Here is a 16,194-nt window from a genome sequence, read left to right as displayed (position 1 = left end):
GAAAAAAACTCATTTACTGTGTGAAATTTGCTAGTGAGTGAGAGCTGATTCCCAACCGATGGGTACAACAATAAAAAGTAATTTAACTGATGTTGTCTGCTAGAGTTAAATAAGCTTGCAATATATTTCTGGGAAAGTTAAGCTGTGTTAGGAGGGATGTTGTCAGAAACCAGTTAAATTCCTTCATTGCCATTTCACAGAATCACAAGCTGGCTGAGGTCAGAAAGAACCTCTGGGATTCATCTTATCCAACCCCAACTCAGAGCAGGGCCATCTACAGCAGGTTTTGCAGACCTGTGTCCAGGCAGGATTTTAATATCTCCAGGGATGGAGAGAGTCCACAACACATTTTGGGCAAGCCAGTGTTTGATCACCCTTAGAATAAAAATGTCGTTCCTTACTTTTAAATGGAATTTCCTGTATTTTGATTTGTGGCCATGGCCACTTGTCCTGTCACTGGACCACTTAGAAGGCTTTATCTGCTTCACTTCCTCCAATATTTTCTTCTCCAGGCTGAGCAGTCCCAGCTCTCTCAGTTACTTTTCATATGAGAGATGCTTCAGACCCTTCCTCATCTTCATGGTCCTTTACTAGACAGTCTCCAGTATGTCCACATCTCTTTACCAGGAAAAAAGAAGAAAATCCAGAACTGCATCTATGTCTCAGCAGGGCTGAGCAGAGGGCAAGGATGACCTGCTCTGCCTGATGCAGCCCAGGATGCCTTTGGCATTTAACCAGTAAAGATAATTTCCAGTATAGAACATAGGTTTTTCATAGGGAAAGTTTATAAATTGCAAATAACTCTCAAAGATTTGATTCTTTTGAAGGGGTAATTTTATGGTAAAGCTCTTCTATTCTGAGTATTTTTCCCTACAGAGTTGCCTCCTAGTTGAACTAGGATTCGAATGGCTTCTCAGAAGTCACAGTGCAATTAGAGGTTTCATCAGAGCACTGATCTGGAAGTCTTATCAGGAAAAGCCAGTTTTCAGTGATCTTTCTCAAGCATTCAAATGAAAGAAAAAATAGAAGGAAATCCAGGACTATAAAACATGTGTGCTGGGAAGTTTGATTTGCTACTAGTGAGTGCCAAGGTTGGAGACAATGGGGCTTTTGAAATGACATCAGGGAAAGATGTGTCCCTGCCTATGTTAATTTATGTAAACATGATCTTTGTAGAGTCTTTTTGAACTGAAATACAGTGTCACAGCAGTTTTCTGCTGCAAGAATGCATTAGTAAGGGAGGATGTCTTAATTTTGCATTTCCATTTTTTTTTAGCATCTGTTCTCTGAACCTTCTTTCTGTACTTCACCCAAAGACGTATTTAGCAGATGATCAGATTTAGGGGTTAACTTGGACACGTTAGTTCATTTTAAAGCCAGTAAACTCAAGTCAATAATTGTTACCTGGCCAAAGAGAAGAGAAACATTAACCACCTACTGTAAAGAAAAGAATACAAATTTATTTGAGGGAAGAAGAAAGTGAATTTAAGATTAAGGAGCGTTAATGCAAGAAGAAGAAGGAAAAGAAGAAAGAAAAGGTAAAAGGGAAATTTCAGGAAGGCAGTATAAGAAATACATAATTGTTTGTATTTCCATTTTCTGTTGTTTCAGTTCCATGTCTCCCCAGTTTCAAGATTTCTTTCTTGCTACAATATATATAAATAGCAACAGGCCTTGTTTAAAAGTATTTCAATTTTAAAAAAAAAATCTTGTATTTTGTGTATATTTTTTCCTACATTTTACAAGTGGGAAGTGCAGTAACTTCCCCTGGGACAGCCCCTCACAAAGCTAGAGGCTGGAATGCCATTTCCCTTCCATCTCCTCTTGCTGTCCTACTTACTTGAGAGTTTCTTGTCCAAAGGCTCTGACAAGCAGTCTTTATTGTAACCCATATCCACTGATGTATAAGATCCCAATTACTCTCCACCCCGAGATCTAGAAATGTGAAAGGACCAAACATGAACTCAACAGGAGGCACTGGGCTGCTGCTTTGATTTTCCCACTGATGTTGGTTGGCTGACAGCCATCCATTTCCATGGCTTTCCCTAGGGATTTACCCTGGGTGGGTGCTTGGATGGGCTGGCAAAGGAGGAACATTCCAGGCCAGGCCACCTGCAGATCAGGGTGTTGATGCAGGGCTGATGTGCAGGTTCAGTGCCACTGGCTGCTCAGCTCTGTCTTCACAGCACTTCCTGATTTTATGTTGCAATGTCTTTCGTCCACTACTCAGCCCAGACCAACAAAGCTCAGCTTCCATCCCAGCACACAGGGATGGTTTCTTTAGGCACAGATTAGTTTGTAATGACGTAAAATTGCCTTGTGCTATAAACCTGGTTTGTGTGTATTTATTTACCCTGCCACCATGTATAGCATATAATCTCCATCTGCCTTTTTTTTTTTTTTTTTTTTTTTTTTTGCGCTCCTTTATCACCACCTAGTGCAGATATCCTATGAGTGTTGCCAAGCTGCAGGTGTGGAAGTTGGCCCCTTCCTTCAGAAGTAAAACAGAGAATTCCAGCATGCTGGCCACTCGCTTCCCAGTCATTACACTGGTAGCAGGAGAGTGCAGGAATTTGCAAAAGCTGTCATTGTCCTATATGAAAAATGGTACATTGAAAATCTTCAGATACTTATGCAGCTATTAGCCATTCAAAACTGTTTAATATAAGTGGCTTATTTCAGAGAGCAAGAAAAGTAGATTCTGGCAATTTTGCCCTTGATATCTTTTCTATCTGTGTCGCACTTTAGTCAAAATTTACATAATAATGGGTAGGGAAGTGTTGTGGGACATGAACCAGTGCATATTAGTTCTTAGTTGCTTTCCCAAAAGGCTTGAAAATGCAGCAAATTTAATCTAGGTCAAAAAAAAGGAGAGAAAAAAAAGAGGGGGGAAAAAAGAGGAAAAAAAAGAGTAAAAAAACCCCAACACTTCCATTTTGTAGGCAGAGGACATTTATAGAGAGCATTTGTATTCACAAGGGTACAGGAATGACAGAGTGCGACTCCTCCAAAAGAGCTCCCCCGTGCAGCTGAAGGCTGACAGCAAACTAGGACTTGTGGCCAATTAACAGAAAGGCCGTCGTACCTTGCAAGGCACGGAGAGAAAAAATTGAGCTCCGTGGGATCATTTTTCAGTGGCCATTTACGGGGCTGTTACCAGCCCAGAGCATTTGTGCTTTAACGCCAGCGGTGCGGTGCGGGGCACTCTGGGGCCGGGCACTGGGGCCCTGAATGCTGTAACCAGGAGGAAAAATAGAGCACAGGGTGGAATTTGGCACGTCCCAGCTGTGAATCCTTCTCACATGTGAGCCCTTGCCTACATTCAGCTAATATATTAATATTAGAAGTGGCACTGCTATAATGTGTGCTGTCATTAGAGTGGCAGCGCGGTTTCCTGGCTGGTGACAGGACTGGTAATACGGTTTCCATCAGGGTGCCAATTATATCAAACTATTAGCAAACCTGAGCTAATTGGGAGGCGGCATCGTTAAAGGTTGGTTTCTGCTGTACTCGGCAATTCCATCAGGGATGGCTTCAGGAGTGAATCCTTTCCATCTTACTCTCCAATGACTCTAGACAACAGAGCATGAGGATGGTGCACGTAGGAATCAAAACACATCCCTGCCTTAGCCACCTTCTTCTTCTGATAAGCAGAGTTTCAAAACTAGTTGGATTTTTATTTCTGGGTGTCTTTGTCAGGAATTTGCTATTCAGACAGTTCATGGTTTTCTCTGGTTTTGTATAGAAACACCCAATCAAAATCTCTAAGACTTGAAACTCTTAATACTAGATCAGTGTCATCAGTGCAGGTTAGGTAATTGCACTAAGATCTATAGGAGTGCCAGGCAAGGGTCCTATTCCACTGCATAATATGTAAACAAAGCTAAAAGTCTCATTGCCCAACCACACACCTGAACTCCTTGCTGAAGGTCTTCTCAGTGGCTTTAGTGGAAAAGAGATTTGATGTCTTAATTGGCTTTTGGAAAATGACATTACAGGTCATGGTGTGTTTGTTTGCAAATCGCGCTGTTCAGGCAACCTTTTGTGGTGTACAGAGCACGTATTCCAGAGTTCAGGTGGAAGGCTGGAATGCAAGAGGCCTTGTTAAAGGCTGCCCTGTATTAGTGTAGTGTTTAAATTTTGGTGGTGGATGAGTGAATGTGGAAAGCAGGAGAGAAACATTTGGAGTGGGAGAAAAAACAAGAAAAAGAAATCTTCCTTAACTTAAACTAGCTTGAACTGTGCTGCTGTCACCATTGAGATTCCAGGCTTGTATGAAGCCAGCACCTGTTCTGCTTGCAAATGCACACACAAAAGTGAGCTTCATTCACAGAAAGAAAGAAAGAAACATAGCAGGACTTCACTCATTTAGCCTTCCAGGGCCTTCAGTCCCTTGATCTGTCAGCCCCTTAGAATTCAAACGCAGCCTTTAAAGGAATTTTCAATTCACAACATGATGACTTTGTTGATGTCCTGAATGTGAATGTATTTTGAATTGAATTTGTCTGCCAGGATTCCATTACTTGCTAAAAGAATGCAGAGTTCAATCATCAGATAATCATTATAGTTGTTTTGAAGTGTTTATTTTATTAGTCTAGAAGGTAAAGCAAATTTCATACTTTTAAGTTGTTGCAGGCGCCCTGATAAGCTCTTGTATTTCTATACCCCATGGTCAGGGTTCAGGTACTGGCAGCAGGTGATAATATGCACAACACAGAAGAGATCCAAACTGACAAATTTTGACAGTTGAAAACTAAAGAAACTAACATATCAGACCAATAAATATGGGTTGGGCTTTTTTTTTTCCAGCCCGTCCTGTATCTTTTCTCTTTAAATTCCCAAAAGTTAAATTTTCAGGCTTGGGAGATTGCAGAATATTTTTCTTCAAGCAAATCAAAACCTCAGAGCATCTTGTGGAACGTATTTTAATTCCTGTCCACATCCAAGGGTTATAGATGCACATGTGTAATTCTTGATAACTTTAACACAGGAATTGTCTATTCAGTTTAGGGAGCTTTAAAAGACTTTTTCTCACCCGAAGCAAGATGGAGGTTGCTGTATTCATTCAGGCATGAAATCCTGGCTGAGAGATTAAGCCTCTTACACAGATCCCAGTGCCATTAAATGCCAACGAGGACTGTGTAAGCCACATCTTCAAGTGGAGGAGAGCTTCCCTTTGTTAGTTGTTCAAAATTAGGAATGTAAACAGCTCTCACAGCATAATTAGTCTGTGTTTGAACTGGGAGAAAGTGATGAACATAATGGCATGGCGGAGCTCCTGGAGGTGTCTTAGAGCTGGATCTTGCAGCCGTGACTAACTAACAAAGCCATGACTGCTCTGCTGGGAGGCAAATTTGGGTCATAGAGCAGAAGTCACAGGGGAAGAGAAGCCCCATTGCATGGGGTTACTCTCAACAGCTCTTCAAAAAAATGCTCTTGCTTGCAGGAGGAATGGCATTTCTTGAAGTTTCATGGTGAAAACCGCAGTTTGTCGTAGTTTCACAAAGTCCTCCAGAAACCCAAGTTCACTGTCAGCAGAAAACCATGGCTACTGTGGTGTGAAAGTCCTCACCACTTGATCTTTTTCCTATTCCTTGCTTCTAAACTGCAGCTTCAGTGAACCCATGGCTTGATTCCACTCTAATCCATTGCTGCCATCTTGACAGTGACTCACGTAATGCTGTTTCTAGCCATACACGAGGCTGTTTATCCCTGTCACTGTCTTGCTAAACAGGTTTGTGTGGAAATTAAATAAATAAAATCTCTACCACTGGTGCTAATTGGTGCCTTTGGCAGCCTGAGCAAGGGCTTGTGAATTGAATGTGTCATGGAGAATTGAATGTGTCAACTCTCTCCCAATGGCTGGGACCTTGAGGTCTTTCTCTGGCACTAAATTTCCTTTGAAAAAAGAAAAAAAAAAGGGGGAGGGGGGGAGAAGAGAGAGAGTGAAAACAAGCTGAAGTAAGAGATCTTTTCCCTTTTTTTAATGAGGTGTTGACGTTGAGCATTGTAGTGTCCACACGGCAGCGCTTGCTCGTCAGATGCCTTGAGAAGTAGGGCTGTTTTCTGCTGCTGTTTCTCAGGCATCCCATTTGTTGCCATTAAATGCCGAGCAGCATGGAGTGGCAGGTTTTATCCAGTCTGTTCAAGCATCTGGCAGGATAGCCATGAAGTTGTTGCCGATGTCCTTAAGGGACTGTAGGGATCTGCATGATTCATTCAGCATTTTTTTTCAAGGTACAAAGAAGAAATGCCTTACGCTGTAGTAAATACTGTTCCAAGTAGAGCACAACCAGCTTAGCAGAGCGTGGGAGATTTGCTGCTCTGGAGGCACTGACTGGCAGCAAGAACTCCTCTGCCTGTGGGCAAGAATACACTAACCCATGTGGAGTTAAACTGGGCTGTATTTCAGGCTGTTGAGGACTGGCAGAACCATGTCCACAAAGCAATTCACCTTTTAAGTTGTCCTGACTAAGAGGGGAGAAGGTTATCACTGCCAGTTTCTGAGTTATTTGGATGTCAGAAAAGTCTAGTTGTGGTTCAAGCTGCTGTCGAGTTGGTTGGTGATGAAACAAAGATTATATGTGCATGGGGCCTGAAGGGGAGGGTTGTAGTTTTTAACATTCTTTCAGTAGGAAACATACTTTTCTCTTCCAGCTGGGCCACTCATTTGTCTTTGGCAGTATTACGTTTTCTTTACTAAAATGGAGGAAGGAGGGTCCTTGCCTCTTTGCCTTTCAGCAAGGGACAGCTACCAGTCCTAAAGCACAGATTAGCCCTGTCTTATTAGACAGGCATCTTCCCCTCCAATATTCCTGCAGGAAAAAAACTGAATTAGGTTCTTTTTCTGTTTACTGACCCAAAAGGATTTTACGCTGGAGGCATCTTCAGTGCAGTTTGTGTAACATGGCTGCAGCACCTCTAGAAAATCCATAGGCTGAGCATTTCCATGGGGAAACAGGGACTATTGCATTTTCTATTCCTCTCTGTTGTCTTATTTTTTTTTGAGTCCAGCCCTGACCTCTGTAGCAAATACCTTCAAATTCAGGTGTCCACAAGTGGGTGTCCATGCTCCCCTCAAACCACAGCAAACCAGCTCTTGTTGTGAGGTTTGTTTTATTTGAGAAGCAATGAGCTAAATGCATCCTGAGAAAAATTTTATCCATATACATTTTCAGATGTCTGTGAGCTTAGAAGTCTCTATTTTTGTCAAGGTCTGATGACCTGCCTGAAACATCTGCACATTTCTCATTAAGCTACTGTTTCTTCCGGCCCTCATTCACAGAAACATTTTTCTCTCCTGAGCTATTACTTCCCAAAAACGACCAGTTAAAGGGTATTTCACAGCATATTCATCTTTCAAGTGCAGTTCTTTCAAGTAGTGCCAAGAATGATAAACCAATAGATTTCAAATTTCTCCTTATCGGAATGAACCCACAGAGCTGAAATCTAAAATGAAACTCTTTGGGCCCATGGAAAAGGACATGGCAATTGCAAAGTTGTATTGGTATTTTCCCCTCTGAATCCTTTCTCCTGGTTAAAAATACTTATATTAAAAAACTAATAAACCAAATGAACAAACAGTAGAAGATAGACTTAGAGCTGACTGACAGGATAGAAAAATATTGCGATATTATCTCAAAATCACACTATTAAATGTCACAAACTTGGATTTTTTTCTCATTTTCGTCTGGGGTAAAGTAATTCAGATTTTCAGAATTTTCCAGTGAAACAGAAGGTTTAGAAACACTTACAGGAAACACAAACCTTAACAGGCTGTGTCTGTCTCTAGCCCACATCCCTGCGAACAATGTTCCACTTACTGAAATAATTATTAAACCAGCTCCATTGTAAAGTGTGAAATTTTAAAGAACCTGTTGGCAGTATGAAAAATGTTCCTCTCAGCTGTGTTAAGTCTGCATTACCCGCCTGCCCATGTTTTGCTGTGCCTGCAAGTGGTTCTGTGTATTAGGGATAAACTTGCTGTGTTCCAGCTGGGAATGCACGGTCACCTTTGCTTGTTACTGAGGAAATGGTTGTGCCTGGCCTGGCTGCAGAGCCAGAGGGAGCATTCCCAATGCCATACACAGCTTGAGCCAAGCAAGGGGCAGTGGAGGGGCCATTCTGGATTCAGCCCTTCCTTCCAAGGCCACTTCCTCATGATTACTTCCAATGCCTGCTGTGTGTTGCTGTGCACACCTTCTCCTCGTGTCCTTTGGCATTACAGGGATGCTGCAGGGTTGAACACAAGCAGGCATGTCAGGTGGGCTGGGATGTTTCACCTTGGCCAACATTAGGGAGCTGATACAAGCATCATCTTTGCTCACTGCCTGAAGCACAGATTATTTTATCTGTGTCACCCTCCAAGGGAACACCAAGGCTCATGGGCCAGGGTTTCTTTTATTTACTGATTGGTTTTGACATTTCTCCGGAGTTGTAGCCAATCTCTGGCTGTGATTAAGAGAGCAGGATTGTTTTCTGATTCATCAGTAAGAGCTGTACCGTCCTGCTTCATGTGAAGTGGGTTTTTATTTCAGGAGCCCCTTCTGCTCCCCAACCAGCATTGCCCTGGATGTTTTCCTTCTCCCCACAGCAGCTGTGGAGCAGACTTCATTGCTGTGGGGCATTACGGGCAAACCCTGCTCCTTGCTTTTTGTCCCCTGCCTGTGACATTATAGCTCTTCCCTGAGGATCTGCCTGTGAGCCCTGACCTCACCCTGGGGCTGGTGTTGAGCTGCCTGGTTTGTGTGTGCTGCAGCAAAAGCTGTTTTTCATGTTTGCAGTGGACAAAGGGACAGCAACCCATGTTTGGTCCCACACACCACCTGGCTGGACCTTGCTGTCAAAAGGGAAACCACTGGATTAAGGCAACTACAAGCACCTACTTTACTGAAAATTCAAATGTAGGGAGAGCAGAGCCTCCCTTAATGCTGTCAGCCATCAGCAGCCTCCACTATCCCAGCAGTGGCAAATTCACCTGTAGCTTATTTTTCATTCTTGAAACTGAGATGAGTGTTCCACCTCCAGTACTGCCTGGTCTCAAAGAAATGGGGAAACCAACCTCAGCTCTTTTGTATAAGGCTCTTTAAATAAGGTCCTGCTTTGGCTTAATTTTCTGCTTGGGATGTAACAATGAATTCCTGCTGCTTGAGCCTGCCATGTTGCTTATATTCAAAGTATAATGGGGAGCCTTCAGAAAAATATAACCTTATTTACAATGTACAAAGCCAATTGGATTTTGGTTAACAATTTCTAAGTGATTACAGCTCACTAACAATGCAGGTGTGCTATAGATGCAATGCACAGGGGGGGACTTTTTATTTTAAACCGTACAAGCTTTCTTTTATTCATGTCATTCAGGCGCCTCAGGATAATTCACATTTCCAGCTTTCATAATGTGTTGTTCAACCACTGTTTTTTCTCCCTCCCTATTGTACTCTCACAAATCATACTCACTAATTTCTGAAAGCTTTTCATTTCTCTCTATAGGTTGTTGTTTCGTAACATTTTATACAAGAAAAGCTGCTCTTGAGGCACAGAATGCACTGCACAATATTAAAACTTTACCTGGGGTGAGTACATTTACTTTTTCATCCTAATTATTTTATTGCCAGAAAAACAGCCCTTTTGTTCTTGATGCTGCTTGGTGCCCCAAATGACCTTGATCTCTGCAAGGAGGGTGGCTAAGTTGATGGTCTGTCCTGTGTTGGTGCCAGTCCTGTAGCAATGGTATCATGTCCAAAGGCAGTTGCTGTTCTCTAGAAAGTCCTTTGGCTGGAAATTGTACTGATTCCTGCTGGCCAGAGACAGTGGCCAAAGTGCAACGTGGACCTTTTTTTAAATTTATTTAAGGGGGAGGGAGGGAGGGAGGGAGGAAGAGAGGGAGGAGGGAAAACATGTGGCAGAGAAACACTGCCCCACTGGGGCTTCATGTTTGAAAAGGGAGAGAAGAGGGAAAGACAAAACACAGCCAAACTTTGTTAAATGCACCCTTTATCCACATGGTTTCTAAACAACCTGAATACACAGCTCAGGGTGCTGTGGAGTCTGGTACCATGTAGCAGCTTGCACAGAGTCATCCTGCCTCCTGACATCACCTCTCCTCACCACCTGCTCCCACTGGCACCAGCGTTCAGAACAGTTGTGGTTGTGTTTTCAAACTCTATCCTGTGTTTTCCTATGATATTTTATACTTAAATTACAGGGCTAGAGGGAAGTATATCACTGGTAATTGCATGTCTTAACTCTGAAATCTTCTTGTACCACCATTTTCATTTTTTCTGCTGAATACTTTGAGGATGGAAGAGAAAAAATATAAAGGATGGAGGTATATTCCCTCTTGATGTAGGAGAAGTGTTCAAGTATGTTTGTAGTGTCTGGTTACAGACATGAAAATAAATAAATACACTGTGTAAATAAATAGAGCATTGCCTGGACTAACAGTTATATGGCAAATATCTCCTTTAGTTTCTATATGCCCTGTGTGAAATTGGACACTCTGTGTTTGAAGAATTGTATCTGGCTGGTTCACTTCAGGCAAGTGATTTCCTGTTAGGAGAGCCACCTCATGTGTCAGGGAAATGAGAAGTATAGAGAGGGGCTGTCATGGGACAGTTACCCATGAGCCCTGTAAAAGGTAAAATGGGAGTTCTCTGTCATTTGCAAGGAAAATGCTGGGAATGGTGGGGGGAAATCTGCAAAGGTAGGCCAGCCACAGGAAACAGGAGAGAAGTTACGGCACTTCAAGTGATGCTTTCCAGTAACTGGCCTTTGCAAGGGACAGTCTCATGACTTTACAAGCCTCCCAGTGGGAGTCTCAGCAATTTAGGGTGTAGAGAATAGACGTGCCAACCTTGAGAGAGAAAGGAAGGCTCTGAGGGACAATTCCCTTTGAGACCCCTTTGAAGCTCAGGCTGAACCTCAGCATCCTCTGGCTCTGCAACCCCTGTTGTTGGTTGCCATCCCCACTACCAGAAAAGACCGAGCCCTTGGATGAGAACTCTCTAACCCCTCTAATTCAATGTTGCACCAAAACCGACTCACTGAGTAACTGCTCGTTCTACTACAAGATTACTTCTCACCCCTCTTAGAAGTAGACAGGGTCTGTTTAGAATCATACAATTACAGAGTCATAAGGGTTGGAAAAAACCTCCAAGATCATCGCGCACATCCTTTGACCAAACCCCACAATGTCAATTAAATCACAGCACTAAATGCCACATCCAGTTGTTTTTTGAACACTTCTAAGGATGGTGATTCCACCACTCCCTGGGCAGCGTGTTCCAATGCTTGACCACCCTTTCAGTGAGGAAGTTCATTCTGATGTCCAACTTGAACCTCCCTGGGTGCAGCTTGAGGCAGTGTCGTCTCATCCTGTCACTGGTTGCCTGGAGGCAGAGCCTGACCCCCACCTGGCTACACCCTCCTGTCAGGGAGCTGAAGAGAGTGAAAAGGTCACCCCAAGCATCCTTTTCTCCAGGCTAAACAAACCCAGCTCCCTCAGCTGCTTTTAGTTTTCTCTGTTCTTCCCTGAGTGCCCCAAGCTGCTTGCTGTGTTTTGAGAGATCTTATTTATCCCAGTGGGTGACTCAGAGGGGCAGATTCCTCTCTGACCTCCCCACATACAGGTGGCAAAGCTGCCTCAGCTCTGCATTGCATCTGACTTGTGCAGGGCAGCATTTTCTCCCTGACTTTTGCACAGCTAATGAGCAGGCAGCAGTTAAAGGCACTAGTGTACCTTTTGATCGTTTTAAAATAAAGTTCAAAAATACATTTTTTTCCTAAAGCCCTCTCTAGCTCTTTGTCATTTAAAAATTATCTTTCTAGGCTGTTTTTTCCTGTCCTGACTGTGAGGTTACAAAGTTCTCTTTTAAGGAAATCTAGAAATTGCATTCCCATGACTCTGGGGCCTTGGCTTTAAAAATCCTCCTGATACGGCCAGAGATGCTTGGATTTTACTATGAGATAAGTTGTTATACCTACTTTTTAAAGGGAAGCCTTTAATAAAGAGAAATGACTTGAATACATTTCTACTACTTGTCTTTCAGAATGATTCAGCATATATTATATAACAGATTCTATATTTTGCACGTGCAGTGTGCTGACATTCAGCATATATGGGGATGCTGTTATGCTGCATCTGTGTATTCCCAAAATAACTTCATTTAAGCACGCTTTAAAGTTGTGGCACACGTGCTGGAAACGCCTCACGTTAGCAGGGTTCTCCTTACATGAATTTCAGCAATTTCTGTATTGTTCCTCTTGCCTGCTAAGCAGCTTTTACCAAACAAGCAGGAATCAGTAGTGGACAGTTCTGAGTGTGAAATAGTCTCAGAGCAAATGGAGACAATCTTCTGTCAGAGCTACAACAAGGGATGAATTTGGATCAGGTTCATCTGGGCATCAAGTGTCAGCTTGCTTCCAGTAAGCAAGGCATGGTCAGTAGGAGGTTCAGTAATAAGGTGTCTCCTGGAAACAAAGAATCTGTGCCTTCCCCTTTTGCTGTAATACCACCATGCATCAGATAAGGCATCCTTAAATAGCCCAGGAAGAAAATCCGAGGCAAAGGCAGGTGATTTATTAGTGTAAGGTAAGGAAAGCTGGCAGAGGCAGGAGCAGGGGGCTGCAGGGATGCTGTGGCTGTTGGAGCTCGTCTGTGTTTTACCTGCACTCAGGTGTAACCTGCACTGCTGCAGAGGTGTGGAGGAGAATAGCTCTGTGTTCATTACTGACAGAGCCTGGATTATTTCTGGGTTTAGTCTCCATTTCTTGCTCCATGTAGCTGGGTAAGCAGGTTTTGGATCAGCACCGGTGAAGCCAAAAAAGTGGGGGGTTAGTGTGAAATGTATCCCCCTTCCAAGGCTGCATGTTGAGTTTAATTTAAGTAGGTTTTTGAGCAAAGCCTGCAGTGCTATGTCTCTATCTGTGCTTTTTTGCCTGGACCTCATCCTTAGCAGAGACATGAAAACACCAGCGCTTGATCTGCTCCTTTGAGCTGCACCCTTTTAGTGGACATGAAGAAAATAAGACCAGACATAAATGATTAATGCAGAATCTTGGAAGAAAATATTGCAGGGTGCCTTGCTGTTTGATTACAAGCCTTGGAATTAGTCAACATTTCCATAATTCTAAACCAATATACACCTGTTTTCCCACTGTGATGTGAAGGCACAACTTAATTTAACAGAAACCCCGCTGTGCTAAATCTCTCATTAAATACCAAGCTAGTTCTGTAATTTAAAGTTGCAGCACTACTATTTTAACTGAATTGCCTTTGTATTATAAAATTAATAAGAAGTTAATGATGCACTTTGCTGTATTCTCTCAGATTTTTTTTTCACAGCAACAACAACAAAAAAAGAAAGATAAAGAAGAAAAACATGTCACCAGCTGACATCTCAAGGCTTTTCTGGTTTTAATCATTTTCCTGAGGATAGAAATTCATTTAAAAGATGTTTTAAAATAAATTTTAAAAACTTTCTGCACAAGTAGGATCAAACATCATCTTTTTATTCATGATTAATATAATCTCTCTGTTAGTCATAATATTCCTTGCCATATATCGGAGCTTTTATCTTTCCCAAAATATGTATTTAGATACCACTTGTTATGTATGATTGCTACTAGGCAGAGAAGTAGATATGCAGTGTTTGAGAAATGCAGGCATATTGTTCTGATATATGATACAGATCAACAGAACAGGGACAGTTCTCTTCTGTTTACTTGGTGTTGGCATCACAAATAGCTTTTATGTCTTGCAAATGAACAATGTGAATTTTCAGATACGTCTTTTCAAACATAGCTTGAGAGCAGGTTGCCGATACTCTCATAGCTCATAGGGATGTGGTTTATATTATTCAGCTTAGAGTCAGGTTTTCTTGGAGTGTTCATTTGGATTTTGTTTTAAGAGGCAGAAGGGAGAAAAGGGAAAACCTCAATTTGAATGTAATAATGATCTTAGAAATGGGCTTCTTTGGGATGAGATGTAGAACTGAGGCCTTAACTAGTCTCATCTTCATTAAGAATCTCATGGCTTCGTTAGAGGTGTTTAACTTCTATTCCCTAAACAGAGTAATCCAATAAATTCCACCCATCTAAATTTATTCTGTACCTTCATTTAGATGTAATAATCTTGGTTCCTCCATGCTCTAATTTGCTGCTTAGTGGAAATTGGCTTCTGTATAGAGGGCAAACCTCAAAGAGCTGTATTCAGGGACTGCTTTAACTGCCTTCATGGCACTGACATTTGTTCTTTGTTTTAGTTTTAATATGCTTTATTTTAAAACCAGAATGTGCTCTGTTTTGCTGACAAGTGAACCTGGCAGGATTTCCTGGCAAGGGTTAAGTGCAGATAGGTAACACAAGATATGTTGGTTGGATTCTTGGAGCAAAATAGCTGAATAAATGCACCTTTAATGTAATGCAGAAGCTATTTGACGTCAGAAATCAATGGGCATCCATTTGTAAAATCTGCACCTAAAACTCTTTGGAGTCTTTGTTCTGTATTTGAAGTTAGATTTATTGGACATGGTAAGGGTTATTTGTTGTCTTTATATTTTATATATATACTCCTTTCCTATATACATTTCTATATATACTCCTACCTAAGGTTATCACAAATATAATTAACAGCCCACACTCTGCACTCTCATGCTTCTAACAGAATCCTGGTTTACGTGGTTCTTATTTCAAGTGGGATATACATATTCCAATAGCAGCAAACCATTTGTATTGAAGTTCTGGCATGAAATTAGGACATTAGCCATATGAATGGATTTGATTATGGGTTTAACAAGGAAGAAATACCATTTTGAGAAAGCTCTTGATATTTTAACAAGGTGGAGTTTGTAGGAACTGTTTTTGTAAAACATTCATGGCTTCCTTTTTTTTTGCCAGATATTGTTGAGGAAAGCATTTTTAATTTTTACATTGTAGGAATCACTACTGGTTTTATTAAACACTTTCTAAATCATAGGGAAGCAGGACAGGCTTAGAGAGAATTTTGCCCACAGGCTGTGTACTGCCTGCAAGGAGACCCCAAACCCCAGACTCCATTTAGGGAGTAGAATATGAAAAACAATAATCAGAATAATCTGGTCCAAAGGCAGGCACCCATGATGTCTTACAATGAAACCTCCTTCACTTTCTGATAAAATACCATTTGTCCAACAAGAAGCAAAAAGCCCCAAATATATTTCTGGTTCTTGCTTTACATCATGACCTCCTTTCTAATGACAATCCTGACACTCTCCTTTCTGGAGTAGTGTTTTAATATCCAGTTCCTTTCTCTGTTTTAAGCCTTCCAGTTTGTCAGTACTATATGAACATTATGTAAAAATTACCTGTAATAAAAAGGTAATCATCCAATATGATTTGAATAATAGCCTGAATATGATATATCAGTGACTCTGAGAGATTTTGACAAACAGAAAGGGAATTCAAAGAGCAATTAACTTAGTTAAGGCTTTGCAGTGATTGATTTATGATGACAAATTAAACTAATTCAGTACCCATATAGTATGGCCAAATGCTGTTTAATGAAGGATCCAAAGAGTATAGAACTGCTTAAATGATAAAAATAACCAGATGGGAAAGAGGAGAATTCCCAGGGAGCATCTGTTCCAAGGAAGTGAGCTATAAGACATTGAATGATGTTGAGAAAGTGAATCTGGCCCATTCCTTCCTTTAAAATACTATGCAAAGGAACCCAATTAATGACACACTATGCCCAGCTCAGAAGACATGTGGGTATTTTTTTTAATTCAAAAATATCACTTCTACCCCTGCCTCTCAGAAAAAAAAAAAAAGTTGCACTGACTCTGCCATTTCAGTGAAAATAAATATTTGCACTAAGTTCAGATACCTTAGTAGAAAAGTTGGGTTTGCACTTACCATTTCTGTGAAACACAGAATGGATCCCCAGCCCCAGATTTATAAAATGGAAAAAAATGACTTAGAAACCCAGTGAAATATCTGTAAGTAGCTGAACTTACACCTTAATGGGAGAATGGTGAGTGTTGGGCAGGCATAGAGAGAAGGGAATATTGACCAAGTGAAAATATATTCTCTAAATTTAGCAAAACATTTAGTTCACAAATATATTGTCCCTTTTTCTCACTGAGGGGTGGACGGTCAAATTTACCTTCACCAAATTCACAGCCTCATCATTAGGATAAGTTTCTGGCCTGCAAGGAG

At 41.5% G+C, this 16,194-nt stretch overlaps 1 protein-coding gene across 4 annotated transcripts in view; it reads left to right on the top strand.

Moving 5' to 3' along the window:
• The window catches only part of CELF2 (CUGBP Elav-like family member 2), a 376,801-nt gene that overhangs the window by 266,685 nt on the left and 93,922 nt on the right, over positions 1 to 16,194 (top strand). For all 4 annotated transcript variants that reach the window (XM_063397060.1, XM_063397061.1, XM_063397062.1 and 1 more), the window contains one exon: positions 9,490 to 9,572. In XM_063397060.1, the coding sequence (XP_063253130.1) occupies positions 9,490 to 9,572 (83 nt within the window). The remainder of the gene's footprint in view (positions 1 to 9,489; positions 9,573 to 16,194) is intronic.

This window comes from Prinia subflava, chromosome 4, assembly GCF_021018805.1.
Source record: "Prinia subflava isolate CZ2003 ecotype Zambia chromosome 4, Cam_Psub_1.2, whole genome shotgun sequence".
NCBI lineage: Eukaryota > Metazoa > Chordata > Aves > Passeriformes > Cisticolidae > Prinia > Prinia subflava.
This window is presented reverse-complemented; position numbering and strand designations above follow the sequence as displayed.